Here is a 23,523-nt window from a genome sequence, read left to right as displayed (position 1 = left end):
GAGAAAAAAAATACAGACTGAAAAAAGTTTTAAATACATATTTTATAGGCTCTGAAGATCTAATGTATAAACATTTTAACACTAAAATACCATAAAGTAGCAGCAATCCCAGAGCTTTTTTTCTATTAGCTTTTAATTACTAAATAACTTCCAAAGTTGCCATTCTTTAGTGTCCGCTTTGGCACTCACAAATATCAATCTATCATCTCAGTAAATTACTTTCTATAATATAGCTAGTATTTCAACACCCAAATTTAAGTATTATACATTCTTAAGTAATATAAGATTTAAATACAGCTGTCTGTCCATCAGAACTTCCTAATGATAGTGTAGCTCTGAGAATCAATTAATTTACAACCTATATTTTTAAGCTTAAACAATATGCAGCCAATATTATCCTCAGTATTATCCTCTGTGATCCAACTGCTTTTAGAATCTTCACTATAAAAATCAAACCTATGTAGTAAGCATATATTTTAGTACATAATACTATTCAATAAAACTTGTCATGGTTCATTTAGTTCAGTTCCATCTGTAACGGATAAGTCAAAGAGCTCTTCCTTGGTATCAATGGTAAATGTTTCCCAAAATACCTGAATTTCCCTCAGCACAGTATGGCTTAGCTACCCATTCACTTAAATAATTGTGTAGTTTGTATTTTTCATCTTGAATTCTTTGTAGGTACTGGGTCCCATGATTTCTTATGTCCACATAGTGAACTAGTATGTTCTCCCCTCTGAAGCTCTAAGGGTTGTCCTTCTCAGTAGCTCTCAGTTGCCTCCATCTGGTATTGAGGATTTGGAAGACAAGTTCATGTTCTAGCCCTCCATACTATGTGATTTTTAGACTTCAGTTCTACCCTGCTTCAGTCTGTCTTCTCTTGTACAGCAGACCTTATCTGCCGGATCCTTCTCAAATTCTGCTCTATCTTTCCTGAAGTAACCAGGGAATTATCAGTTTTAAAATTTTGCTCTTTTGAGTTGGATTCCACAGAACTGCTTCCTGTCCAAGCTCATCCCTCCCTGCCAATATTCAACCACAACACTTCTTCAATCTGTCTTAAATCCCAGACTGCAATAGGCACCTTCATCTGCAAAAATGACCTGTGCTTTAAAAACGTGTGAGAACCACTGATTTAGTAAGGAAAAAAGACTATATTTTGGTTTTAATCTTTTAAAGGATTCCTTGAGATCCACTGGCATTCTTGGCTTATGTATGTAGTTTAGTATCTGGGAAGACAGAAAAGTTCTAAATATGTCCTCCTGTGTTCCCTCCACAACTCAGTGGTGGCTGAATTTTCTTGAGGACAGGACAAAGCCTTTCCTGTTTAATTAGGGATAAGGCTTTAAAATACCCAGAGAAAGGCAACATATTAACTTAAAATAACAATAAATGAAATTGGTTACTATCATATCCTTTTCTTATAAAAAAAGTTGAGAAAAAAGGGCCTAATGGATATATATGTATCTTGAAAGAGGACAGTGAATATACAGAACAGGAAGGGGATTTTAAAATTAGGTTTTGTTATTCTTAAGATTTCACTGCTATTTGGGGGTTTTTATTTTGTGGTTCCATAAAAATTATTTAAAAATTATATAAAAATAAAAGGCTGATATTTAAAATATATAATGCAACTTAAAATATAAAGCTCTAGGATGGCAAGTATGAATAATACTGACCTCTTGGGGTTGTCCATCATAAATTCTATGGTCTGGAAACCAGAATTCTAGGTTCTGATGTGCTATGGATTCACTAAGTGAATGACCTTAGTGGTGGCCCATTAATCTTACTGGTGTTCAGTTATTTCATCTGAAGAACAGAAGTTTAGGCTAAGTGATTTCTAAATTCCTTCATGTTTTAAAATTTTGTGATTCAATCCCAGGCTACCTACCTGTGAGATCAGTTCCTTCTGGGAATATGAGGAGTTGAAGTGGTTCACGGATATCACAAAAATAATCAATTATGTCTTCAAAATGGCTCTGGTCATCCTTCCATTTCCTATGAATGAAGATATAGGCAGCAGCCTGCATGGCCCAACCTAGAACCAATTTAACAAGCATTTACATACAATTTTATTGCTAATATCCACATATTATTGAATATTTCAATTTTTTATCATGAATTATTTACTATCCTAATAAGCATCTCATGATATACCTTGAACTCAGCACTGATCTTAGGTTAAGTAACGCATATACTGGAGAATATTCTTAAAGGAGTTTGCTAAATTCATTGGTTTGCAAAAATCTCAAAAACCTCTTTTCAAGTCAAACCTAGCTATTAAAATAGCAAGGGAAAAAACTTCCCTAATATTTATCAGTAACTCCTCCAAAGTTTTAATAATCCTAATCAGACATTTTAAACAAGCTATCTACAAGAGATATATAACATGTTATCAGGCTTACAGAACAGTAAGCAAGGGACTGTTCTCAAGTCATGTACACAAGCATTCCCTTCAGTATTTCCCCCTTCTGTACTACTCAATCTCTAAATTCAACTACTATTTTCAAAGCTAGCCACTTTAGATTTTATTTAAAAGGGAAAAGGTGTAAGGGGTACTAAACACATTAACCAGAATATATACTGTGATCACATTTCCTTCATATTTAGGGCAAATCAACCTTGCTACTGAAGGAGGTAGCTTTAAATGAGCCATGTTTTACCTAACCAGGCGTCCCTCCATGGCCAAAAATGACTAGGATTACTGTGGTAAAGTTGACTCAGCCAATCTATAGTCTGTTCAATAGTCTATAAAGCATGAAACACTTGGCCCAAACACAATAACTACCATGGCCAATCAAATGTTCTGTCAGAAATTTTACCTGAGACTATGGAGAAAATACACCAGCAATATAAAGGTAAATAGACGGACAAAACAGCAGATAATATAACAGCAGCAGTTGAGGGAAGATAAAAAACGGCACATTGTAGTAAAGATTTAAAATCTTGCTGCTGAGATGCCTCTAGTTGATTTTAATTTGGAACAGAAGACATTTTTAGTCTTCACAAATGCTGGCCAGTGTATGGATCCACCTCTTGGATATCCACAGGAGTCCATCTCCCTTATGGCCATGTGTATCTTTACAATATACTTCCACTATTTCAACTAGAGGGAATAAGTGATAGCTCCTTGCAAACAATGAACATAACTAAAACAATAGCTATCATCATTTGGTAAATACAATGGCACCCTGGGAATATATAAAATTATCATTAAATCATTTGTAAATGACTTAAAAATTTTTAAGACTATTTGGTTTGAGTAAGTCCAAACTAGAATACTGTAGTCTACAAATATAAATGAACATACACTCAACAAAAAAATCCACTTCAGTATAGGTCTTGCTCCTATATACCCGAGTACTACTCACCCACTGTACTGTCCAGTCATATCCATCAGTGCTAGACTTGATCCCACACTTGGCCTTCCTACATGTCTCTTCTCCTTCACCTGAGGACACCTAGGCCCACAGTGTAGTGTTTGTAGGCAGGGTAGCTCTGGAGTGAGACTGCCTGGGTTAGAATCATAGCTCTGCCACAAAACAGCTGTTCAGTCTTTGTCCCTCACTGACCCCAAATGTAAAAATGAGCATAATGCTGTGATAGTATTTACCTGATAGGGATTGTTGTAAGAAATAAGACTGCTTAGCACAAAGTGTCAATAAATAATAACTATTATGGTTACTGAGATTAAGAAGTTATAATAATACTTTTACATCAAGGAACATAAAAACGTAACGAAAAAAGTTCCCATTCACAGTAGCAAAACAAAAACGTACAAAAGTAAAAATAACCTGTAGGGAGTCACGTGAAGACAACTACAGAACTGGGAGGAAATGGTGAGAAACACAATATTTCTGAACTTTGACCCACATACCAATGATCTCCAAATTTACAATTTATTAGTTTCATGTAATTCCAATTAAAATTCCAATGGCATGATGGTGTGTGAGAATTTGGCTAACTGATTCTAAAAATTATCTGTAATAATAAAGAAGTGAAAATATCCAAGATAATTTTGAAATAGAAGAATAAATAGGAAAGACTCACACCATTAAACATTAAATGTATTATAAAGCAACAATGATTAAACCAGAACAATGCATCTACAAAAACAGACAAATAGAAAAGAATGTAAGACCTAGAAAAAAAGCCCTTGAATACGTTAAAAATGTGGCAAATGATAATGACACAATTTCATATCAGAAGGTAAAACATGAGTTGGGGTTTTCTGTTTTAAACATTTTTTTAAAGACTTATTTATTTGAGACAGAGAAGGAAAGAGAATCCCAAGCAGACTCCCCGATGACTGTGAAGCCTGGCATTGGGCTCAATTCCACGACCTTAAGATCATGACCTGAGCCAAAATCAAGACTCGGACACTTAACTGACTGAGCCACTCAGGTGCCCCCTTTTTAAAACATTTTTATTGAAGTATAACTTACAGTAAAATATGCAGATATTAAATGTGTAGGTGTAGAGCTTGATGATATGTGGCCACCATCCAGATTAAGGTGTTGAACATTTCCGGCATCCCAGAATATTCCCACTTGCCCCCCTGCGTTACCGGCTCTGCTGCCCCCTCCCCGCCAAGGAAACCATTATTTTAACTTCTTTCACCATAAAGCATATAAATGGAATCACACAGTAGGTGTTCTTTCGTCTTTGGCTCCTTTTGCTCAATTCTGAGTCCATGAGATTCATCCATGTAGTTATTATAAGTAGCAGTATTTTCTTTTTGCTGTACAACAGTCAGTTAGATGAATATACCACAACTTACTTACACTCTTGATTGAGAGATTTCTTAGCTATTAGGAATAAAGTATTCTTCTATCTTTTGTTGAACATAAGCACCCAGTTCTCTTAAGTGAATGCTCAGGAGTGAAGCAACTACAGCACAGGATTTATATATGCCCAGGCTTAGTACACGGTTTTTGTTTTTTTGTTTTTTTTGAAGTGATTATACCAATTGACACCCCCAACGGCAACGGAGGAGTTTCTAAACTGATCTATCTATGCCTTGCCAACACTAGATCTTATGGGTCCTTTCAATTTTAGCCATTTTCTTTAAAGATTTTATTTATTCATTTGACAGAGAGAGAGAGAGCACAAGCAGGAGGAGCGGCAGGTAGAGGGAGAGGGAGAAGCAGGGAGCCCGATGCGGGGCTCAATCCTGGGACCCTGGGATCATGACCTGCGCCGAAGGCAGACGCTTAACTGTTGGGAGCCACCCAGGTGCCCCAATTTTAGCCATTCTAATCCAGGTATAATAGTGTCAGTTTGCCTTTCTCTTATGATTAATGATGTTGACTGAGAGCCTTTTCATATGCGAAACAGCCATTGATGTCTTTTTTGTGAAGCGCCTCTCCAAACTTTCTGCACACACAGATACAGAAAACAATGGTTTCAAAGACATAATATGCCGGATATCGTCTCTCAGTCTGTAGCTTGCATTTTCTCTCCCTTAATAGTGTCTTGTTATGAACCTAACATCTAATACTAATGAGGCTTAATTTAAGTCTTGTCCTTGTGGCAGTGCTTTTCATGTCTTGCTTAAGAAATTTTTGCATCGGGACGCCTGGGTGGCTCAGCCTGTTAAGCCTCTGCCTTCAGCTCAGGTCATGATCCTGGGGTCCTGGGATCAAGTCCTGCATTGGGCTCCTTGCTCAAAGGGGAGCCTGCTTCTCCCTCTGCCTGCAGCTCCCCCTGTTTGTGCTCGCGTTCTCTCGGACAAATAAATAAAATCTTAAAAAAAATTTTTTTTTTGCCTACTCCAAAGTTTCTAAGATACTATTCCATGTATTCATCTAGAAGCTTTACTGCTTTAACTTTTACATTTTGGCTTATAACCCATCTAAAAATAATTTTTGTATATCGTGTGAGGTAGAGGTTAAAGATCCTTGTTTTCCATATGGATATTCAATTGTCAAGTATTGAAAGGACCATGAGATCATTAATTTAAATAATAAAATATTTTAAAAACATTACACAATAAACGAAAACATACTGCTGTAAAAAAAAAAAAGTTAAACAATACAAAACTATGTAGAGTCAAACAAGAAAATACTCCATGTCCTTCAACCCCAGGTCCAACAATCATAACTTCTGTTTTGTTGAACCACGGTTAGTGGTTTGATGTGAATTGTTCCACATTTTAAAAATTCATTACACACACGATTGGTATTTAAAAAAAAAAACACTTAAAATCATACCTTGTATACTGTTTTGTGATTTGCTTTATTCATTTATCATGTATACATATGGATCTACTTCATCTTTTGATACCTGCATTGTATTCTCTACTAGTGCTTCTCAAAGCAGTTTTAATTTCTGAACCATTATTGACTAACAGTTTTGTAAAATGCAATAAAATGAATTACTAGAACAACGATCACACACTTGGAGGTTATAACAATGTCACAACACTCTGAAAGTTTCCAAGTACTCTTCTTCCCTGCTCCCTTATCTCAAGGTGGTCGGGTTTTGACACTTCAAGTAGCACAGTTCCGTACAGCTATACCATGACCTATTATCATTTAGGATGTACCCAATCTGAGAATCTGCCTGTACTGGAAAAGTCTACTCCATTCACATTTATTAGGGGAACTGTTGTTTCTTTTACTGACATCATCGTTTATGTTTCATGTTTGTTAGACTTCATGATTTCTGCCCGCCTTTGTCCCCTTTTCTGTCTTTAGTTGAAATTATTTTCTCTGCCCCCTTCCTTTGTTCTCTGATGCAGAGGTCAACAAACTATGGACCAAACCCAGCTCACTGTCTTTGAATGGCCCACAAGTCAAGAAGAGCATTTTACAATTTATGAAAATTATATGAAATTCAAATTTCATGTTTATGAACAAAGTCTGATGGGAGCTCAGCCACACATACTTGCTTACAGAGAGGTCTATGGCTGCTTCCGTGCTGCAGCAGCCAGAGGGGCACGGGCTGCCCCCAGTGCCTTAAGTATTTGCTACATGGCCCTTTATGGAGTAGTTTGCCAGTGGTTTGGAAATTATATACCCTATTTTGTTCTTTTAATGGTCATCCTTAAAACTTTTTTCAACTTTCCATTTTTAACATTTAAACTTCTATAATTGTATCAACATTGAGTTAAACAATAATCCTCCCCCCCCAAAAAAAACTATGCTTTCCTCTTGTGCTTTTTTAAAATCTGTATAAATCATCCAATAGTTCCCCAAAGTTGCTATTGTTATTATTAATACATTCCTTATGCCTCACAGAAACAATTTTAATTGCTTAGACTTGACTCTAAGTTCAATGGCTTCCTTATCACTGTTTCTTTTATCTTGTGTCCTTCTGTTAGTTCTCCTGAAGGAATTCCTTTCAAAACATGTTTGAGTCTTCACATTCCTAAAATGTATTTATTTGTTCTCAATTTTTTGGAGGCTAGTTTGGCTAAAAACAAAACTTAAAATTCCAAATCATTTTCCCTTGAGAATTTCAAAGCTATTTTTCCACGGTCTTCCATCATATAATATGGCTGCTAAGACATCTGACATCAATCTGATCTGTGTAGATAACCTAATCTTTTTTCCCCTCTGGAAGCTTTCATGGTTTACTCTTGGTTTCATGGAATGTTCCCCGTGTGAGTCTTGGTATGGGATTCTTTTCTTTAATTCTGCTCAGCAGTTGCTACATTCTTCCAATATGAGTCTTTCTTTAACACTGGGGATGTTCTTTCAGTTAGTAAGGAAAATACATTGTCCTCTTCATTCTAACTTTCTATCTGGAACTTACGTTAGCTGGCTAGCTGTTAACTTCTGGACCTGTCCTCTCATATTTTTCATCTCCTTTCAACTGACATTGTGCTCAAGGAAAATCCACCGGTTTGATCATCCACCTCACTAATTTGATTCTCAGTCTGGTCTACTAACAGAGTTTATTTCAGCAATTGTCTCTTTAATTTTTAGGATTTACAATTGGTTAGTTTTTTTTAAGATTTATTTATTTGAGAGAGAGAGAGAAAGAGCACACACAGTGTGAGGGGGGAGGGGCAGGAGAGAGAGAATCTCATGCAGACTCCCCGCTAAGTGCAGAGCCCAATGTGGGGCTCCATCTCACGACCCTGAGATCATGACCTGAGCCAAAATCAAGAGTCAGACACTCAAATCGATTGAGCCACGCAGGCATCCCCAATTGGTTCTTTTTATAGCAGCCAACTGTTATGGACAAACAACAAAAAAAATATAAGTTATGACAAATGCGAAGAGTAACAATTTTAATAAAAATGCTTACTGATGGTTGCTATGTGCCCGATACTATTCTAAGCATTTTTTCATTAATTCAGTGAATTCTCAAGACAACCTTATGAATTAGGTAAATGATCCTATTTTATGGATGAGGAAACTGAGGCACACTGAGACTCAAAGAGCTCATCAGTGGTAAAACCCAGTTTCAGACACAAGCAGTTTGGCTGGCTCCAAAGCTGATGTTTTTTGTTTTTTGTTTCTTTTTTTTTTTAAAGCTTGAGAAAGGGAACACAAGCAGGAAGAGTGGGAGAGGGAGAAGCAGGCTTCCCGCGGAGCAGGGAGCCCGATGCGGGGCTCGATCCCAGGACCCTGGGATCATGACCCAAGCTGAAGGCAGATGCTTAACGACTGAGCCACCCAGGCGCCCCCAAAGCTGATGTTTTTAAACCAGTGCACTAAATAGCCTCTCTGCAATATGTACTTGAATCTCTCTAAAAGTAGTAGGTAAACATAGCTTAAGTTCTCCTAGGGGAATTATGTATTCCTTGGAGGTTAGACTTTCCATTTTTTTATATTAGACTCTCTTTAAAGCGGTGCATTTTCCACAAATGTTAATTCTAGATTATCTTCATATGTATAAAGAATGTTCTAGACCGAACAATACTGACAGGTAGAAGGTATTTCTCCATTCCAAGTGAGAACATCTGTTGCTCCCCTGGGGGAAGGGAGCTACAGAAGCAAGACCTCTGGGGTTGTGCCGTGTAACTTTTCCGAATAGTCTGTATGTTTCAGAAATCGCAGAAAGGGAAATAAAATGGCTGCATCAGTCTAGCTCTTGGACTTCTCCTCTGAAGATGATTCTTCCCCTCTGTGCCTCTGTCTTCTCATATCCAGTGATATATCACTTATGCTTCTGAATCTTTTCTGCTCCCTTGACCTTAAACATTTTTCTCCCTCTCATAAAAATCACAGGAACAAATTCACAGTGAATTTCTTTTTCCACGCCATTGCCATCAATGCATACTTTATTTGTGTTTAAAGCAATACCCAGAGTTTTCTTAACATTCTGGAGATCTTCAAACATCATTTTTGTGACTTTTATTTCATACATCTATGGCTGGATAAATAACTGTGCAACCGATCCTGTCCTCTGAAATTCATCTGCATTACTTGTCTTTTTCAAACTTTTCCATTTGAGGACATTCCATCTATCACCTGAATTTCTCAGACAAGGGCTAGGCGTCTGGCAGGTTTATAAAAACAGATTCTGTGGATGCTGGCATGGCTCTGTTACCACTGTCTTCTTTCTAAAACCCCACTGAAGGTATCAGCATTGCCTTCTCAAAGCAGACAGGAGTAATTTCTGAGCATACTCTATTGTTGAAAACTGCATAATTTTAGAACCTGGTTTTTCTTGGCTTAAATTCTCTTTTATCGAGTTTTCTCTAAAAAGAAAAAAAACCCTAATTGTATTTTTGACATTATACATTCTAATAAAAAAAAAGTAAGCTCTGGGGTGCTTGGGTGGCTCAGTCGGTTAAGCGTCTGCCTTTGCGTTAGGTCATGATCCCAGGGTCCTGGGATTGAGCCCCATGTTGGGCTCCCTGCTGAGCAGGGAACCTGCTTCTCCCTCTCTCTCTGCCCTCCCCCCTGCTTGTGCTCTCCTGCTCTCTCTGTCATAGTAAGTAAAATCTTAAAAAAAAAAAAAAAAAAAAAAAGGTAAGCTCTTGGGGCACCTGAGTGGTATAGTTGGTTAAGAGTCTGACTCTTGGTTTCGGCTCAGGTCTGCTCTCAGGGTCATGAGATCAAGCCCTGCGGTGGGCTCTGCGCTCAGTGAGGAGTCTACTTGGTTTCTCTCTTCCTCTCCTTCTGCCTCCTCCCCCCACCAAATAAATAAAATCTTTAAAAAAAAAAGGAAGCCTTCACACAATATTTTTTCCTTTTATCCTTTTAGTGTAGATGTATATCATTAAGGGAATCATAAAAATATCTGTACTACTCACCTAGTGCCCTAAAAACTGGATTTCAAAGATAAATTGATCTGATGTATCACTGTTGTCCATATATTCATTAATTTATTATGGTATCTACCATGGGACTATAAATGCAACACCAGAAACCAAATGCAACATGGCATAGACAAATTGTTCTCTTTATCTGCAATCCTGAATAGAGGGTATGGATGCAATCAAGGAAATGCTATCCATAGGCCTCTATTAAATGAGAATGAGTGATATAAACAGATGCAAATTTTTGTATAAACTTAAATCACAGCAATCATGAGCAAATACTGTATTTACTGAGGGTGTAGTTATGCATAACAATAATTTACATATAAATCCAAAACAAGTAGTTATTCCTCAAAATTTCAACCTCGGTCAGAGTGCTAACACTACACAAAGTTAGGGAAGCTCTATCTCCTTTGAACTCAACATTTTATATTATGTAATGCTGTCTACATCCCTCTTCTAAGTTGATTAACTTCCGAGATAAAAGCTACCTTCACTGCAAATTTCATACTCCACAAAGAGATTATCATACCTACCTGCAGAGAGTAGAAAGTCCTGCTTGACACTGAAGAAATACCTAATTACTGATGGCTTTTGTTGGCAAGATAAGGCTCCTTGGTTATGATTTTTGGGTTCACACTATTGTGGAACTAAAATCTGTCTTTCATACTGTGCAAGATGTGCCATTTATTGAATTTTCTAGATGAAATGCCATCTTAGAAATCCATTCCTATGGAAAATGAATTTCCAAGATAACTACATTACTAGTTCTGTACACTGAGAGGGCCGGTAGCAACTAGCATGTGGTAGGCAGAAGAATGTCCTCCACAAAAGAGGTCTACATCCTAATTCCCAAAACTGTGAATATGTGACATGGCAAAAAAGAATCAGCTAAATTTAAGACAGAAGATTATCCCAGATTAGTCTACAGGGCCCAATGTAATCACAAGGGTCCTTAAAGGAGGAAAAGGGAAACAGAAAAAGACTCATGTTAAAGTGAGAGGGATTCAACTGGTCCTTGCTGGCTTTAAAGTTGGAGGAAGGAGGCTAAGAGCCAAGGACTGAGCATCCAAATGAAGCTGGAAAAGTCAAGGAAAGAGATTCTATACAGAGCCTAGAGAAAGAAACCAGTCCTGCCAATACCTTAATTTTAGCCCAATGGGCGCCACCTCAGACTTGTGACCTCCAGAACTGCAGGATGATAAATGTGTACTGTTTAAGCCACTCCAATCATGGTACAAGCACTAATAGGAAACTACTACAGAGCACCATCAGTGCCGAGATCTTAGTTTCTAATAGCATTCTTTAAGAAATGAAACTAGGATTCCTTAGAGAAATGCTGAGCCAAGGGCTGTGGTAGGGAAAATACAAGAATCTTGTACCACTAGAAAGTTAAAAGGGGGGAAAAAAAATGGAGGCCTTAAAGGACACAGGAGCCAACCTGCAAGACATCCCACTGGCCCAAGTCACACAATGTCAACAACAAAATAAATAATACTGAATTATAACTGAAAGAAAAAAATATCAACAAGTTGGTATAATTAAGTGAATAAATAAATGAGAAGGGACAAATCTTTACAGAATTACAAATAAAGTATGTAGATACGTCTCATTCTAGGAGGTAAAGCTTAGTGCCCCCTCCCCAGCCATTGTATGTGGGCTGTTGTTAGTGAATAAAAAAAAATAAAAAGGAAAAATAGCAACTTTATAGTGGAGAAAGCTGGCAGGCACCATCTTAAACCAAATGATTACAGTTAACATCACCAGTGATAAGCCATGTTGATATCATGGATCTCCCTGATGAGAAGAACACTTCATTTCTGTGGTGCTTTTCCCTAAAACCCATAACCCCCAACTAATCATGAGAAAATATACAAACCAAATTGAAGAACATTCTATGAAATATCCAACCAGTACTCTTCAAAAGCATCAAAAGAAGGAGACTGTCACAGAATGAAGACTAAGGAAACATGGGGACTAAAAGAAATTACAGGATCTTCAACTGGATCCTGGAACAGAAAAAGGGCATCTGAAATCTGAATGAGGTCCGTAGTCAATCGTATTATACCCATGTTAATCTCTTGTTTTGACACAAGTCCCATGGAATCTGGGTGAAGAAAATAGAAAAATTTTTTTGTGCTATCTTTGCAAATTTTCTATAAATCTAAAATTATTCCATATGAAAAGGTATTTAAGAACCAACTATTTGTTGATCCAAACTTTTGCTTCATTTAAAAATATATATATATATAAAAATAAATAATGGCCACTTTGCATTCTAAACTCAAAGACCTTAATATTCTCAGGATTCACTTACTATACCATAATAGTTAAAGATTATCAGTAATAACATTTCTAAGATATAGTTTTGGCATTATTTTTATTGTGGAAGAACATTCTAATTCTTGGCTACATCATATATCCCTGCCTGGTGTTCATTACACAATAGTATAACACTCAGAAATATCTGACTTCAAGCACAAGGGAAATATTTTCTGTATGATTTATGATAAGGAATAAACAAGGGAAAAACCAGTTTTTTTTTAACTCCCTTAATGATGACATATATAATAAATCTAACAGCCAATTCATTTTTTCCTTATTGCAAAGTTGCCTTTCTCTGTAAAAAAAACAAAAAACAAACATTTGCAATTGAGGGATACCTCATTTAGCCACAAGTGAAAGGACAACTGAAGGCACTGGAGTCAAATTATCTATTGACATCAAGGTAAAAACACAAACTACAGGGTCCACTGGGTCCATCTCTCCTATCTTTTTACCATTATTATAAAGTACCCTTTCCAAAGTTGGCTCAAACTGATCACTGAAAGATCTATTTTGTTTGTTCTTCTCCACTAAATGCAAAACAGACACAAAACCCTAAAGTTCCCCCCAAATTCTTTCACTGCTTTCTCCTAAAAAATCACTCTGTCATAAAAGCATTCTTTTTAGATAATTTTTAAAGCCTACTTATTAATTTAAGCAAAGGAATTCCTTCATTTTCAGTAGACCTAGGGGTACTAAAAGGTCTGGAATCAAAATATGCTTCATAACTTACATTTGGGATGCCAAGCAGCCTGAAGCAATGCAATCAGACTGGGGTGTTAGAGACAGTGTACATCAATGGGATATCCAATTTAGGTAACCAGTTTTTTTAATAACTTCAGTAAGTGATTGAGTGGATGACCTTAAAGCCCAGAGCAATTTCTCCCACCCAAAGAAACTGTAAACTTCCAGACAGCACAGGACTTGAGTTTTGTTGAGAAGTCAGCTAACAAATTCAAAACAAAACCTTCATTTAAATTACTTAGATCTCAATGCAATCCTAAAAAATTACTTAGTTCTCAGTGTAATCCTAGAAAGGAGTATAATCCTAGTATACTGCCTGGCACATGATTTAACTGAATTGAACCTTTGTTCCCAATGCGTTTCCCTCCCTCCCTCCCCAATAACAACAAAAGCATCAAAACTCATTTCAGCCAAGCAACTCCGGCAAGTAAAACTATAAAATCAACAATTATAAGAACTTATTATGCAACTAGCAGAATTGCGAAGATGAAACTGATCTTCGCTTTGTATTTGAAAATACACAGGTATGAATGTGGTATCTAGCCACAGAACTAAAATATGTTTAACATACTCTATTTCATTTGATGGTTTTTATATAAAGATCTTGATTCATAATAAGCATTTAATAAAACTTAATGAGTAAATCAATCACTAGATACTTTTCTTTAAGAGCTTGGTGAAATGAGGAAAGCAAATTTTTGGCTGTAAATAACAGAATACTAATCTGGAAGTCATATAAACAATCTGGATTTATGTTTCTCACATAAAATAAAGCTGGCCTCAAGGCTGGTTCAGAGGCCAGGCTCTCACATTCTACTCCTCCATCCTCTTGGACACAAGACAGTTGCAGCAGCTCCAAGTATGATGTACTCTAACAGTAATGTCCCAAGTAGGAAAGGGGCAGCTCCAACCTCCCTTCATCAACTCTTGCCCTTTGATGAAGGAGGAAATTTTCCCCAGAGCCTCCTGACAGACTCTCTCCCTTTGGTCTCGAGATTGGCTATTAGGAGGCAGAGAAAGCCAGTATCAGGTACTTTTATCTGTCATGGGATGTGTAGATAAAAAACAATTCACTGTCAAAATTAGTGAAACCTCATCTCTGGCCTTTAGGTGTTTAGTAATAAGTGCAACAACACAGGGAAGAAGGTTGATGCTGTGAAATCTTTTATCATTTAGATACAACAGGAAGCCAGACACTAATCAATTTCTTGCGGCTAAGCCACAAGAAAGTTTGCTATGAGAGTAACAGCTACAGTATAGTTATTAAGTGCTAGGGATCCTTGACTAGAAGCTTCCTTTAAGAAAAGGTCACAGAGGGAGCTTTAAATATGCTCACTGAAGAGATTTCTTCCAGGAAGGCCCAAGCAGTTGTTAGCTTGGATGATGAGCACACTTACCCAATATAGGTAATAAAACTGATGTCTTGGTTGTACCAAAGAAACTAGTGGGACTGGAGTGTTAGTGATACCAAGTCTTGTGAGAGATTTCTCCAATTAGAAATTTATTCCTCTTCTGAGTCATGAAGCAACATTAATAATTTTGTTAAGTATAGTTGACACACATTGTTACATGAGTTTCACAGTGATTTGGCAATTCTATCTTTTAGCTGTGCTCACCGCAAGTACAGCTACCATCTGTCACCGTACAGTGCTATTACGATACAACTGACTATTTTACCAATGCTGTACTTTTCATACCTGTGACTTATTCATTCCGTAATGGGAAACCTATGCCTCCCACTCCTTTTACCCATTTTACCCAACTTCCACCCTTCTCATCTCTGGCAACCACCAGTTCGTTCTATTTATGGGTCTGTTTCTGCTTTGTCCATTTGTTTTTTAGATTCCACACACAAGTAAAATGATACAGTGTTTGTCTTTCTCTGTCTGACTTATTTCACTTTGCATTATACCCTCTAAATCCACCCATGTTGTCACGAATGGCAAGATTCCATTTTTTTATGGTGAGTAATATCCATTGTATATATACAACATTTTCATTCATCTATGGATGGGCAGTTGGGTTGCCTTCCTATCCTGGTTATTGTAAATAATGCTTCCATGAATATAGGGTTGCATATATTTTTTCAAATTAGTGTTTTTGGTTTCTTTGGGTTAATACCCAGTTCTGGAATTACTGTATCATACTTCTTTTTTTAATTTTGGGGGGAAGCCCCATATTGTTTTCCCCAGTGGCTATACCAATTTGCATTCCCACCAAAAGGGCATAAGGGTTCTTTTCTTTCCACTCCCTTGCCAACACTTGTTATTTCTTATCTCTTTGATACTAGCCATTCTAATAGAAGGTGATATCTCAGTGGTTTTGATTTGCATTTCCCTCATGATTAGTTGAGCATCTTTTCATGTATCTATTAGTCATCCGTATGTCTTCTTTGGAGAAATGTCTGTTCATGTCTTCTGCCCATTTTTTAACTGGATGATGATGATGATTTTTTTTTTTTTTTGGTATTGAGTTATATAAGCTTTTTATATATTTTGGATATGAACCCCTTATCGGTTATATCACTTACAAATATCTTCCACCATTCATTAGGTTGCTTTTTCATTTTGTTGATAGTTTCCTTCACTGTACAAAGCTTTTTATTTTGGTATAGTCCCAACACTTTCTTTTTGCTTTTGTTTACCTTGCCTGAGGAGACAGATGTAGAAAAGTGTCACAAAGGCCATGTCAAAGAGATTCCTGCCTGTGTTTTCCTCTAGGAGTTTTATGGTTTCAGGTCTCACAATTAGGTCTTCAATCTATTTTGAGTTTATGTTTTGTGTATAGTGTAAGAAAGTGATCCTGTTTTCCCAGGACCATTTATCTGTCTTTTCCCTACTGTATACTCATGCCTCCTCTGTCATAGATTAGTGGACTATCCACCTGGGTTTATTTCTGGGTTCTTTAATTAATCTATATGCCTGTTTTTGTGCCGGTACCATACTGTTTTACTACAGCTGTGTAATATATCTTGAAATCTGGGATTATGATACCTCCAGCTTTTTCTTAAGATTTTTTTTTTTGAGGGGTGGCTATTTGGGATCTTTTGTGGTTCTATACAAATTTTAGGATTTTTTATTCTAGTTCTGTGAAAAATGCTGTTGGTATTTGGTAAGATTGCACTGAATTTGGCTAGCATTGGCATTTTAACAACATAAAGTCTTCCAATCCATGAGCATAAAATATCTTTCCATTTGTTTGTTATCATCTTCAATTTCTTCATCAATGTTTTATAGTTTTCAGAGTACAGGTCTTTTACCTCCTTTATTATTTTTTGTGCAATTATAAATGGAATTGTTTTCTTAATTTCTCTTTCTGCTACTCTGTTATTAGTGTATAGAAATGCAACAGATTTCTGTATATTAATTTTGTATCCTGTGACTTTACTGAATTCATTTATCAGTTCCCACAGCTTTTTGGTGGAGTCTTCAGGGTTTTCTATATATAGTATCATGTCATCTGCAAGTAGTGACAGTTTTACTTCTTCCTTACCAATCTGGATGCTTTTATTTCTTTTTCTTATCTGATTGCTGCGGCTAGGATTTCCAGTACTATGTTGAATAAAAGTGGCAAGACATCCTTGTCTTGTTCCTGATTTTAGAGGAAAAGCTCTCGGTTTTCACCATTCAGTATGATGTTAGCTGTAGGTTTTTCACATATGGCCTTTATTAGTTGACCTCTAAACCTACATCATTCAGAGTTTTTATCATGAATGGACGTTTAATTTTGTCAAGTGCTTTTTCTGCATCTATTGAGATGATTGTATGATTTTTATCCTTCATTTTGTTAATGTAGTGTATCACATTGATTGATTTGTGGAGACTGAACCATCCTTGCATCTCTGGAATAAATCTCACTTGATCATGGCGAATGATACTTTCAATATGTAGCATGAAATTGGTAAAATAAAGAGTCCACCAAACTGGATGAAGTCAAAGATGATTTTAGTTTTAGAGAATGTCAAAGTAGGAGGAAGTTGGGTAAGAGAGAATTTTCCCTCTCTTAGGAGATTGGTATTAAGTTTGGTATTAATAAACTATAAATACCTCAATAGAAAAATATCCATTCTTTGTACTTAATATAGAATAGTTATAAAAGCTAAGGTGACATCAATTTAGTAATTCTTAAAACTACAGAAGCAACATCTTTTTCAACAAAATGTACTTTACTAATCCTTAAAATACATTAATGAAGAACAGTTAAAATGAAAAACTTGACCACATAAAATGATTATCTTTGCATCAATCCCACCCTGTGTTGCAGCACCTCCATGTTTACTAGTAAGGTACGCTATAATTATTGTTGCTGTAGGCCACTGGTGAGGTGTACAATAGATTTTAACCAACTGTTTTTATTCAGGATCTTCAAAAACAAATGCTTTTATAACACCCCTTGGTGTTTAAAATAAAATAAATTTAAAATTTTAAAATAAAACAGCAGTAAAAAAAAAAAATAAAATGAAATAAATAATTTAAATAAATTGAAGTTATTTCTGTAAATCAAATTGAGCAAAAAATATTTAATGTTTTAGCAAACAGATTAATATTCTGGGAGCCGAACTTATGAGTACCCTCCTACTCGGTTTCAATTATTCTACTAAAGCAGACTACCACCGGAACTTCAGACATACACTCACAGTCTCCACAAGCCTTTAACAAACTGAATGCATAGAAGCATTCATCAGAGGCCAAGCTGTCATTTCTACTTCTCCCTGATCTCATTCCAAACAATCATATTTCACAATTTTACATATTTCCTAAAAGTTTATGTCACAATCTGTGATTTTCCCAGTTTTCACCATTCTATTCTGCAGTTTTGGAATTACCGAATTGTATGACAATTTACTTTGAAACTAATGTCAGGTCAGGAAGATTTTAAATTTAATACACAACATGGCCACTTGTTAAATCACTATCTCTTTAATATTTATTCCTCTTTATACTTTGGAAAGACTTCAAACTCTTCTGCCATTCAAGTATAATTAATAACCCAGAAAAATCAAGAAGTCATGACTTGTGTGGGCACAAATGGAACAAAAAGTCCATTTGCCTGGTGATTCTGTACCAGGCAAAAGGACTTTTTATGACATCTTCTGGTTAATATTTCATTAATTGTTACTAAGTGGTTACAAAGTTGGCTAAAAATTAAAATCTTTGGATATACCACCATTACAAACCACTGAAACCTAACTACAGGACTTTTTTTTTTTTTTTTGGTTAAAATTTAATTTCTTCTATCTTAGCAAACTCTGAACTCTTTAGTTAACTTTACCAAAGCTCTTTATAACCTGACCTGGAATCTAAACACTACTACTGATTTCTTTCCTAGACTGTATTAGTCTGTTACTTTTATACTCTAGGAAAAGAACTTCCAAATTCCAAACTCTCATTCATTCTCCAACCTGGCACCACAGATATAAAATATTTTCTTTAGTCACCTGCAAATGAACTAAATAGACCAGAAAATTCTAAACATCTGGCAAGCAAGCATTTATTTTAGAAATAATAATTATAAAGAGCAATATTAAATACTCCCTGAAGTCATGCCCAACTTAACAAGCTAAGCCTAGCACAGTCTGAAGCAGGAAATAGGTGATCACTAAGATGTTTCCATTCTTTTCCCTTTCTTTCATTTCCTCCTGCAAACTCCAGCTTTAATACTCTCATTTGCAAACTGCTCTGTTGGGGGTTTGGTTTGTATTTTGTGTTTTGTTTTGGTTTCTTGCTGCCTACATTTTTGCCTTGCTTAATTTTCTTTGCACTTCTTTACAGGTTCTAAAATCTTTTTTGTCTGATCCAAAATCAGTTCTCATTAAATTTTGCATTTTCATGAAATCTCATCAAGTCTACAAATTTTTAAGAGCTAACAATGTGAAAGACCCTCTATAAGGAGCTTATAACTCATGTGGGGGGAAAATGTACAAATGGAAAAGCTAAGAAGAAATACTTAAATAGGAACTCATAAGAAGAGAAGAGAAAGGTTTGTGATGATAAAAATGACTATACCAGTGTAGAGTAGGAGGAAATACAGGTTAGGTGGTGGGAGAACAGGTCTCTGAGACACTGGAAAAATGAGAGGTCTAACATGGACCTCTATAAGGCAAGAGGCGGAAGGGTAGATGTTCTGAATGGGACTAGAAAAGTAACAAGCAGCAGCAAATAACACTCTACTGGAGCTTAATCCTCATAACTACCCAATAAAGCAGTACTACTTTTTGCAACTGAAATGTAACTGATATATAACATTCATTTCAAACTGATTCCATATAAAACAAACTGATTCCATATGTATATGTATTGGGAAAGGATCACTACAATATGTCTAGTTAACATCATTACAAATAGATACAACTGTTTTTCTGATAGAACTTTATTCTCTCAGCAACTTTTAAATGTTCAATACAGTATTATTAACTATAGTCACCATGCTGTACATTTCATCCCCATAACTTATTTATGACTGGAAGTTTGTGCCTTTTGACCACCTTCATGTATTTTGCTCAATCCCCAACCCCCAGGCTCTGGCAACCACCAATGTCTTCTCTGTATCTGAGGTTCAGTTTTTGCTAGTTTTTGTTGTTTTATTTTGTTTTTAGATTCCACATATAAATGAGATCATATGATATTTGTCTTCCTCTGATTTATTTCACTTAGCATAATACCCTCAAGGCGCATCCATGTTGTCTCAAAGGCAGGGTTTACTTTATGGCTAAATAATATTCCTCTGTGTGTATGTAACTCACACCGTTTGTTTTTGTTTTAATTTTAATTCCAGTGTAGTTAACATACAGTATTATCTTCATTTCAGGTGTACATTATAGTGATTCAACAATTCCGTATATTACTCAGTGCTCACCATGATAAGTGTACTCTTAATCCCCTTCACCTATTTCACCTGTCCCCACCCCTCCTCCTCCCTGGTAACCAACCATCTGTTTGTTCTCTATAGTTAAGAGTCTGTTTCTTGGTTTGTCTCTCTTTTCTTTCCCCTTTGTTCATTTGGGTTTTTGTGAAATCACGGTATTTGTCTTTCTCTGACTTATTTCACTTAGCATTACACCCTCTAGAATCCATCCATATTGTTGCAAATGGCAAGATTTCATTCTTTTTATGGCTGAATAATATTCCATGATATATACACACACACAATGGAATATTACTCAGCCATCAAAAAGTAATATATGGAATTGCTGAACAGATTTCTACACACATACCGTGTGACTTTACTGAATTCATGTAACAGTCCTAGTAGTTTTTTGGTGGAATCTTTAGGGTTTTCTCTATATAGAATAAATAAAAATGGTGAGAGTGGACATCTCTATCTTGTTCCTGACCTTAGTGGGAAAGCTCTCAGTTTTTCCCATTCTACACATTTTCATAATATTTTCTTATAGTCCTTTGTATTTTTGTGATATTGGTTATTTCTCCACTTTCATGTCTGATTTTATTTGAGTCCCCTATTTTTTTGATGAGTCTGGCTAAAGATTTATCAATTTTGTTGATCGTTTCAAAGAACCAACTCCTGGCATCATTGATTTGTTCTACTGTTTATTTCTGCTCTAATCTTTTATTACCACCTTCCTTCTACTGGTTTTGGGTTTTGTTTGTTCTTCCTTTTTCTAGTTCCTTTAGGTGTCAGGGGTATTTTTCTTTTTTTCCAGATTTTTCTTCTTGAGGTAGGCCCATATTGCTATAAATTTCCCTCTTAAAGCCATCTTTGCTATGTCCCAAAGATTTTGGACTGTTGTGTTTTCCTTTTCATTCATCTCCATGTATTTTTTTTATTCCCTCTTTGATTTTTGGTTGACCCATTCATTATTCAATAACTTCCAGATATTTTCTTGTGGCTGATTTCTAATTTCATAGTGTTGTGGTCAGAAAAGATGCGTGGTATGATTTTGATTTTTAATTTGTTGAGACTTGTTTTGTGGTCTAATATGTGATCTGTTCTGGAGAATGTTCCATGTGCACTTTAAAAAGATGTGCAGGGGTACCTGGGTGGCTGAGTCAGTTAAGCATCTACCTTCAGCTCAGGTCATGATCCCAGGGTTCTGGGATCAAGCCCTGCATTGGGTTCCCTGCTCAGAGAGGAGTCTGCTTCTCTCTCTCCCTCTGCTGCTCCCCCTGCTTGTGTGTGCATGCTCTCTCTCTGTCAAATAAATAAATAAAATTTAAAAAAAAAAAAGAAAGAAGGAAAAGGATGTGAAGTCCACTGTTTCAGAAATGAAATGTTCTGAATATATCTGTTAAATCACCTGGTACAAGGTATCATTCAAAGCCACTGTTTTCTTCTCAATATTCTGTTTGGATGATCTGTCCATTGATGTAAGTGGGGTTTTAAAGTAACCTACTATTACTGTATTACTATCAACTAGCTCCTTTATGTTTGTTATTAACTGTTTCATGTATTTGGGTGCTCCCATGTTAGATGCACAAATATTTACAATTGTTATATCTTCTTGGATAGTCCTCTTCATGATTATAGAGTATCTTTGTCTGTTACACTCTTTGTTTTTGTTTCTTTTTTTAAGATTTATTTGACAGAGAAAGACACAGCAAGAGAGGGAACAGAAGGAGGGGGAGTGGGAGAGGGAGAAGCAGGCTTCCTGCTGAGCAGGGAGCCCAATGCGGGGCTCAATCCCAGGACCCCGGGATCATGACCTGAGCCAAAGGCAGATGCTTAACGACTAAGCCACCCAGGCGCCCCTACGCTCTTAAAGTCTCTTTTGTCTAAGTATTGCTACCCCAACTTTCTTTTCATATCCACTTGCACGACAAATGCTTCTCCATTCCCTCACTTTCATCTGTATGTGTCTTTAGGTCTAAAATGAGTTTCTTGTAGGCAGCATATAAGATGGGTCTTATTTTTTTAACCAATCCATCGCCCTGTGTCTTTTGCCTGGAGCAATAGGTCCATTTACATTCAAAATAATTATTAATAGGTATGTATTATCATTTTGTTACTTGTTTTATGGTTATTTTTATAGTTCTTCTCTGGTCCTTTCTTCCCTTGCTCCCTTCTCTCATAAGTTGGCTTTCTTTGGTGATATTCTTGGATTCCTTTCTCTTTATTTTTTATATATCTATTACTGGTTTTTGATTTGTGATTACCACTATGTTTGTAGATAACATCTTCTGTGTATAGCAGTCTATGTTAAGTTAATAGACCCTTAAGTTTGAACCTATTCTTTACTCCTCTCCCCCCTACATTTTAGGTATATAGAGTCATACTTTACCTAATTTTTATTTTGTGAGTCACTTGACTGATTTTTTCAGGTATACTTACTTTTACTGCTTTTGTGCTTTCTACTTTTATTACTCTTACTTATGGTCTTTATTTTCCACTCTAAGAGTCCCCTTCAACATTTCTTGTATGACTGGCTTATTGGTGATGAATTCCTTTATCTTTTGTTTGTCTAGAAAACTTTCTCCTTGTATTCTGAATGATAGTCTGGCTGGACAGAGTATTCTCAGTTGCAGATTTTTTTTCCTTTCAGCGCTATGAATATATTATGCCACTTTCTTCTAACCTGCAAAGTTTCTGCTGAAAAATCCACAGATAGCTTTGAGGCTTCCCTTGTATGTAACTTTTTTTTCTTGCTGTTTTTAAAATTCTTTATCTCAGCTTTTTGACATTTTAATTGCTATGTGTCTTGGTGTGGACCTCCTTGGGTTGATTCTGTAGGGGGATCTCTGTACCTCCTGCATCTGAATTTGTTTCCTACCCCAGATTCAGTAAGTTTTCAGCTATTATTTCTTCAAATAAATTTTCTGTCCCCTTTTCTCTTCCCCTTCTGGGATCCCTATAATGCAAATGTTACTGCCCTTGATGGAGTCACTGAATTCCCTAGGTCTATCCTCTATTTGCATAAACGTTTTTCTCTTTAATCTTGATTACTTTCTATTACTCTGTCCTCCAGGTCACTGATTTCTCTGTTTCCTCTAGCCTGCTATTTATTCCATCTAGTGTATTTTTAATTTCATTTACTGTGTTCTTCATCTCTGATTACTTTTTTTTTTTTTAATCTCTTTGTTAAGGGTGTCACTGATGTCCTCCACTCTTCTCTCAAGTCCAGTAAATATCTTTTTGACTATTACTTACCTCCATTTCACTTAGGTCTCTTGCTGTGGTTTTGTCCTGTCCTTTCATTTGGGACATATTCCTATCTCCTCATTTTGTTACCTGTGTCTGTTTCTCTGTGTTAGAAAAGTCAGCTATGTCTCCTACTCTTGAAA

At 36.2% G+C, this 23,523-nt stretch overlaps 1 protein-coding gene across 14 annotated transcripts in view; it reads right to left on the bottom strand.

The window, feature by feature from the left end:
* LCLAT1 (lysocardiolipin acyltransferase 1) overlaps window positions 1-23,523 on the bottom strand; it is a 233,680-nt gene that overhangs the window by 116,390 nt on the left and 93,767 nt on the right. For 13 of the 14 annotated variants that reach the window (XM_064572069.1, XM_064572065.1, XM_064572066.1 and 10 more), the window contains one exon: window positions 1,892-2,038. The exons of the other annotated variant lie outside the window; for it this stretch is intronic. In XM_064572069.1, the coding sequence (XP_064428139.1) occupies window positions 1,892-2,038 (147 nt within the window). The remainder of the gene's footprint in view (window positions 1-1,891; window positions 2,039-23,523) is intronic. 14 annotated transcript variants of the gene reach the window in all.

The sequence above is a fragment of the Mirounga angustirostris genome, unplaced genomic scaffold, assembly GCF_029215605.1.
Source record: "Mirounga angustirostris isolate CCGP_5_RB_7025 unplaced genomic scaffold, mMirAng1.0.hap1 SCAF_10, whole genome shotgun sequence".
NCBI classification, from domain to species: Eukaryota; Metazoa; Chordata; class Mammalia; order Carnivora; family Phocidae; genus Mirounga; species Mirounga angustirostris.
This window is presented reverse-complemented; position numbering and strand designations above follow the sequence as displayed.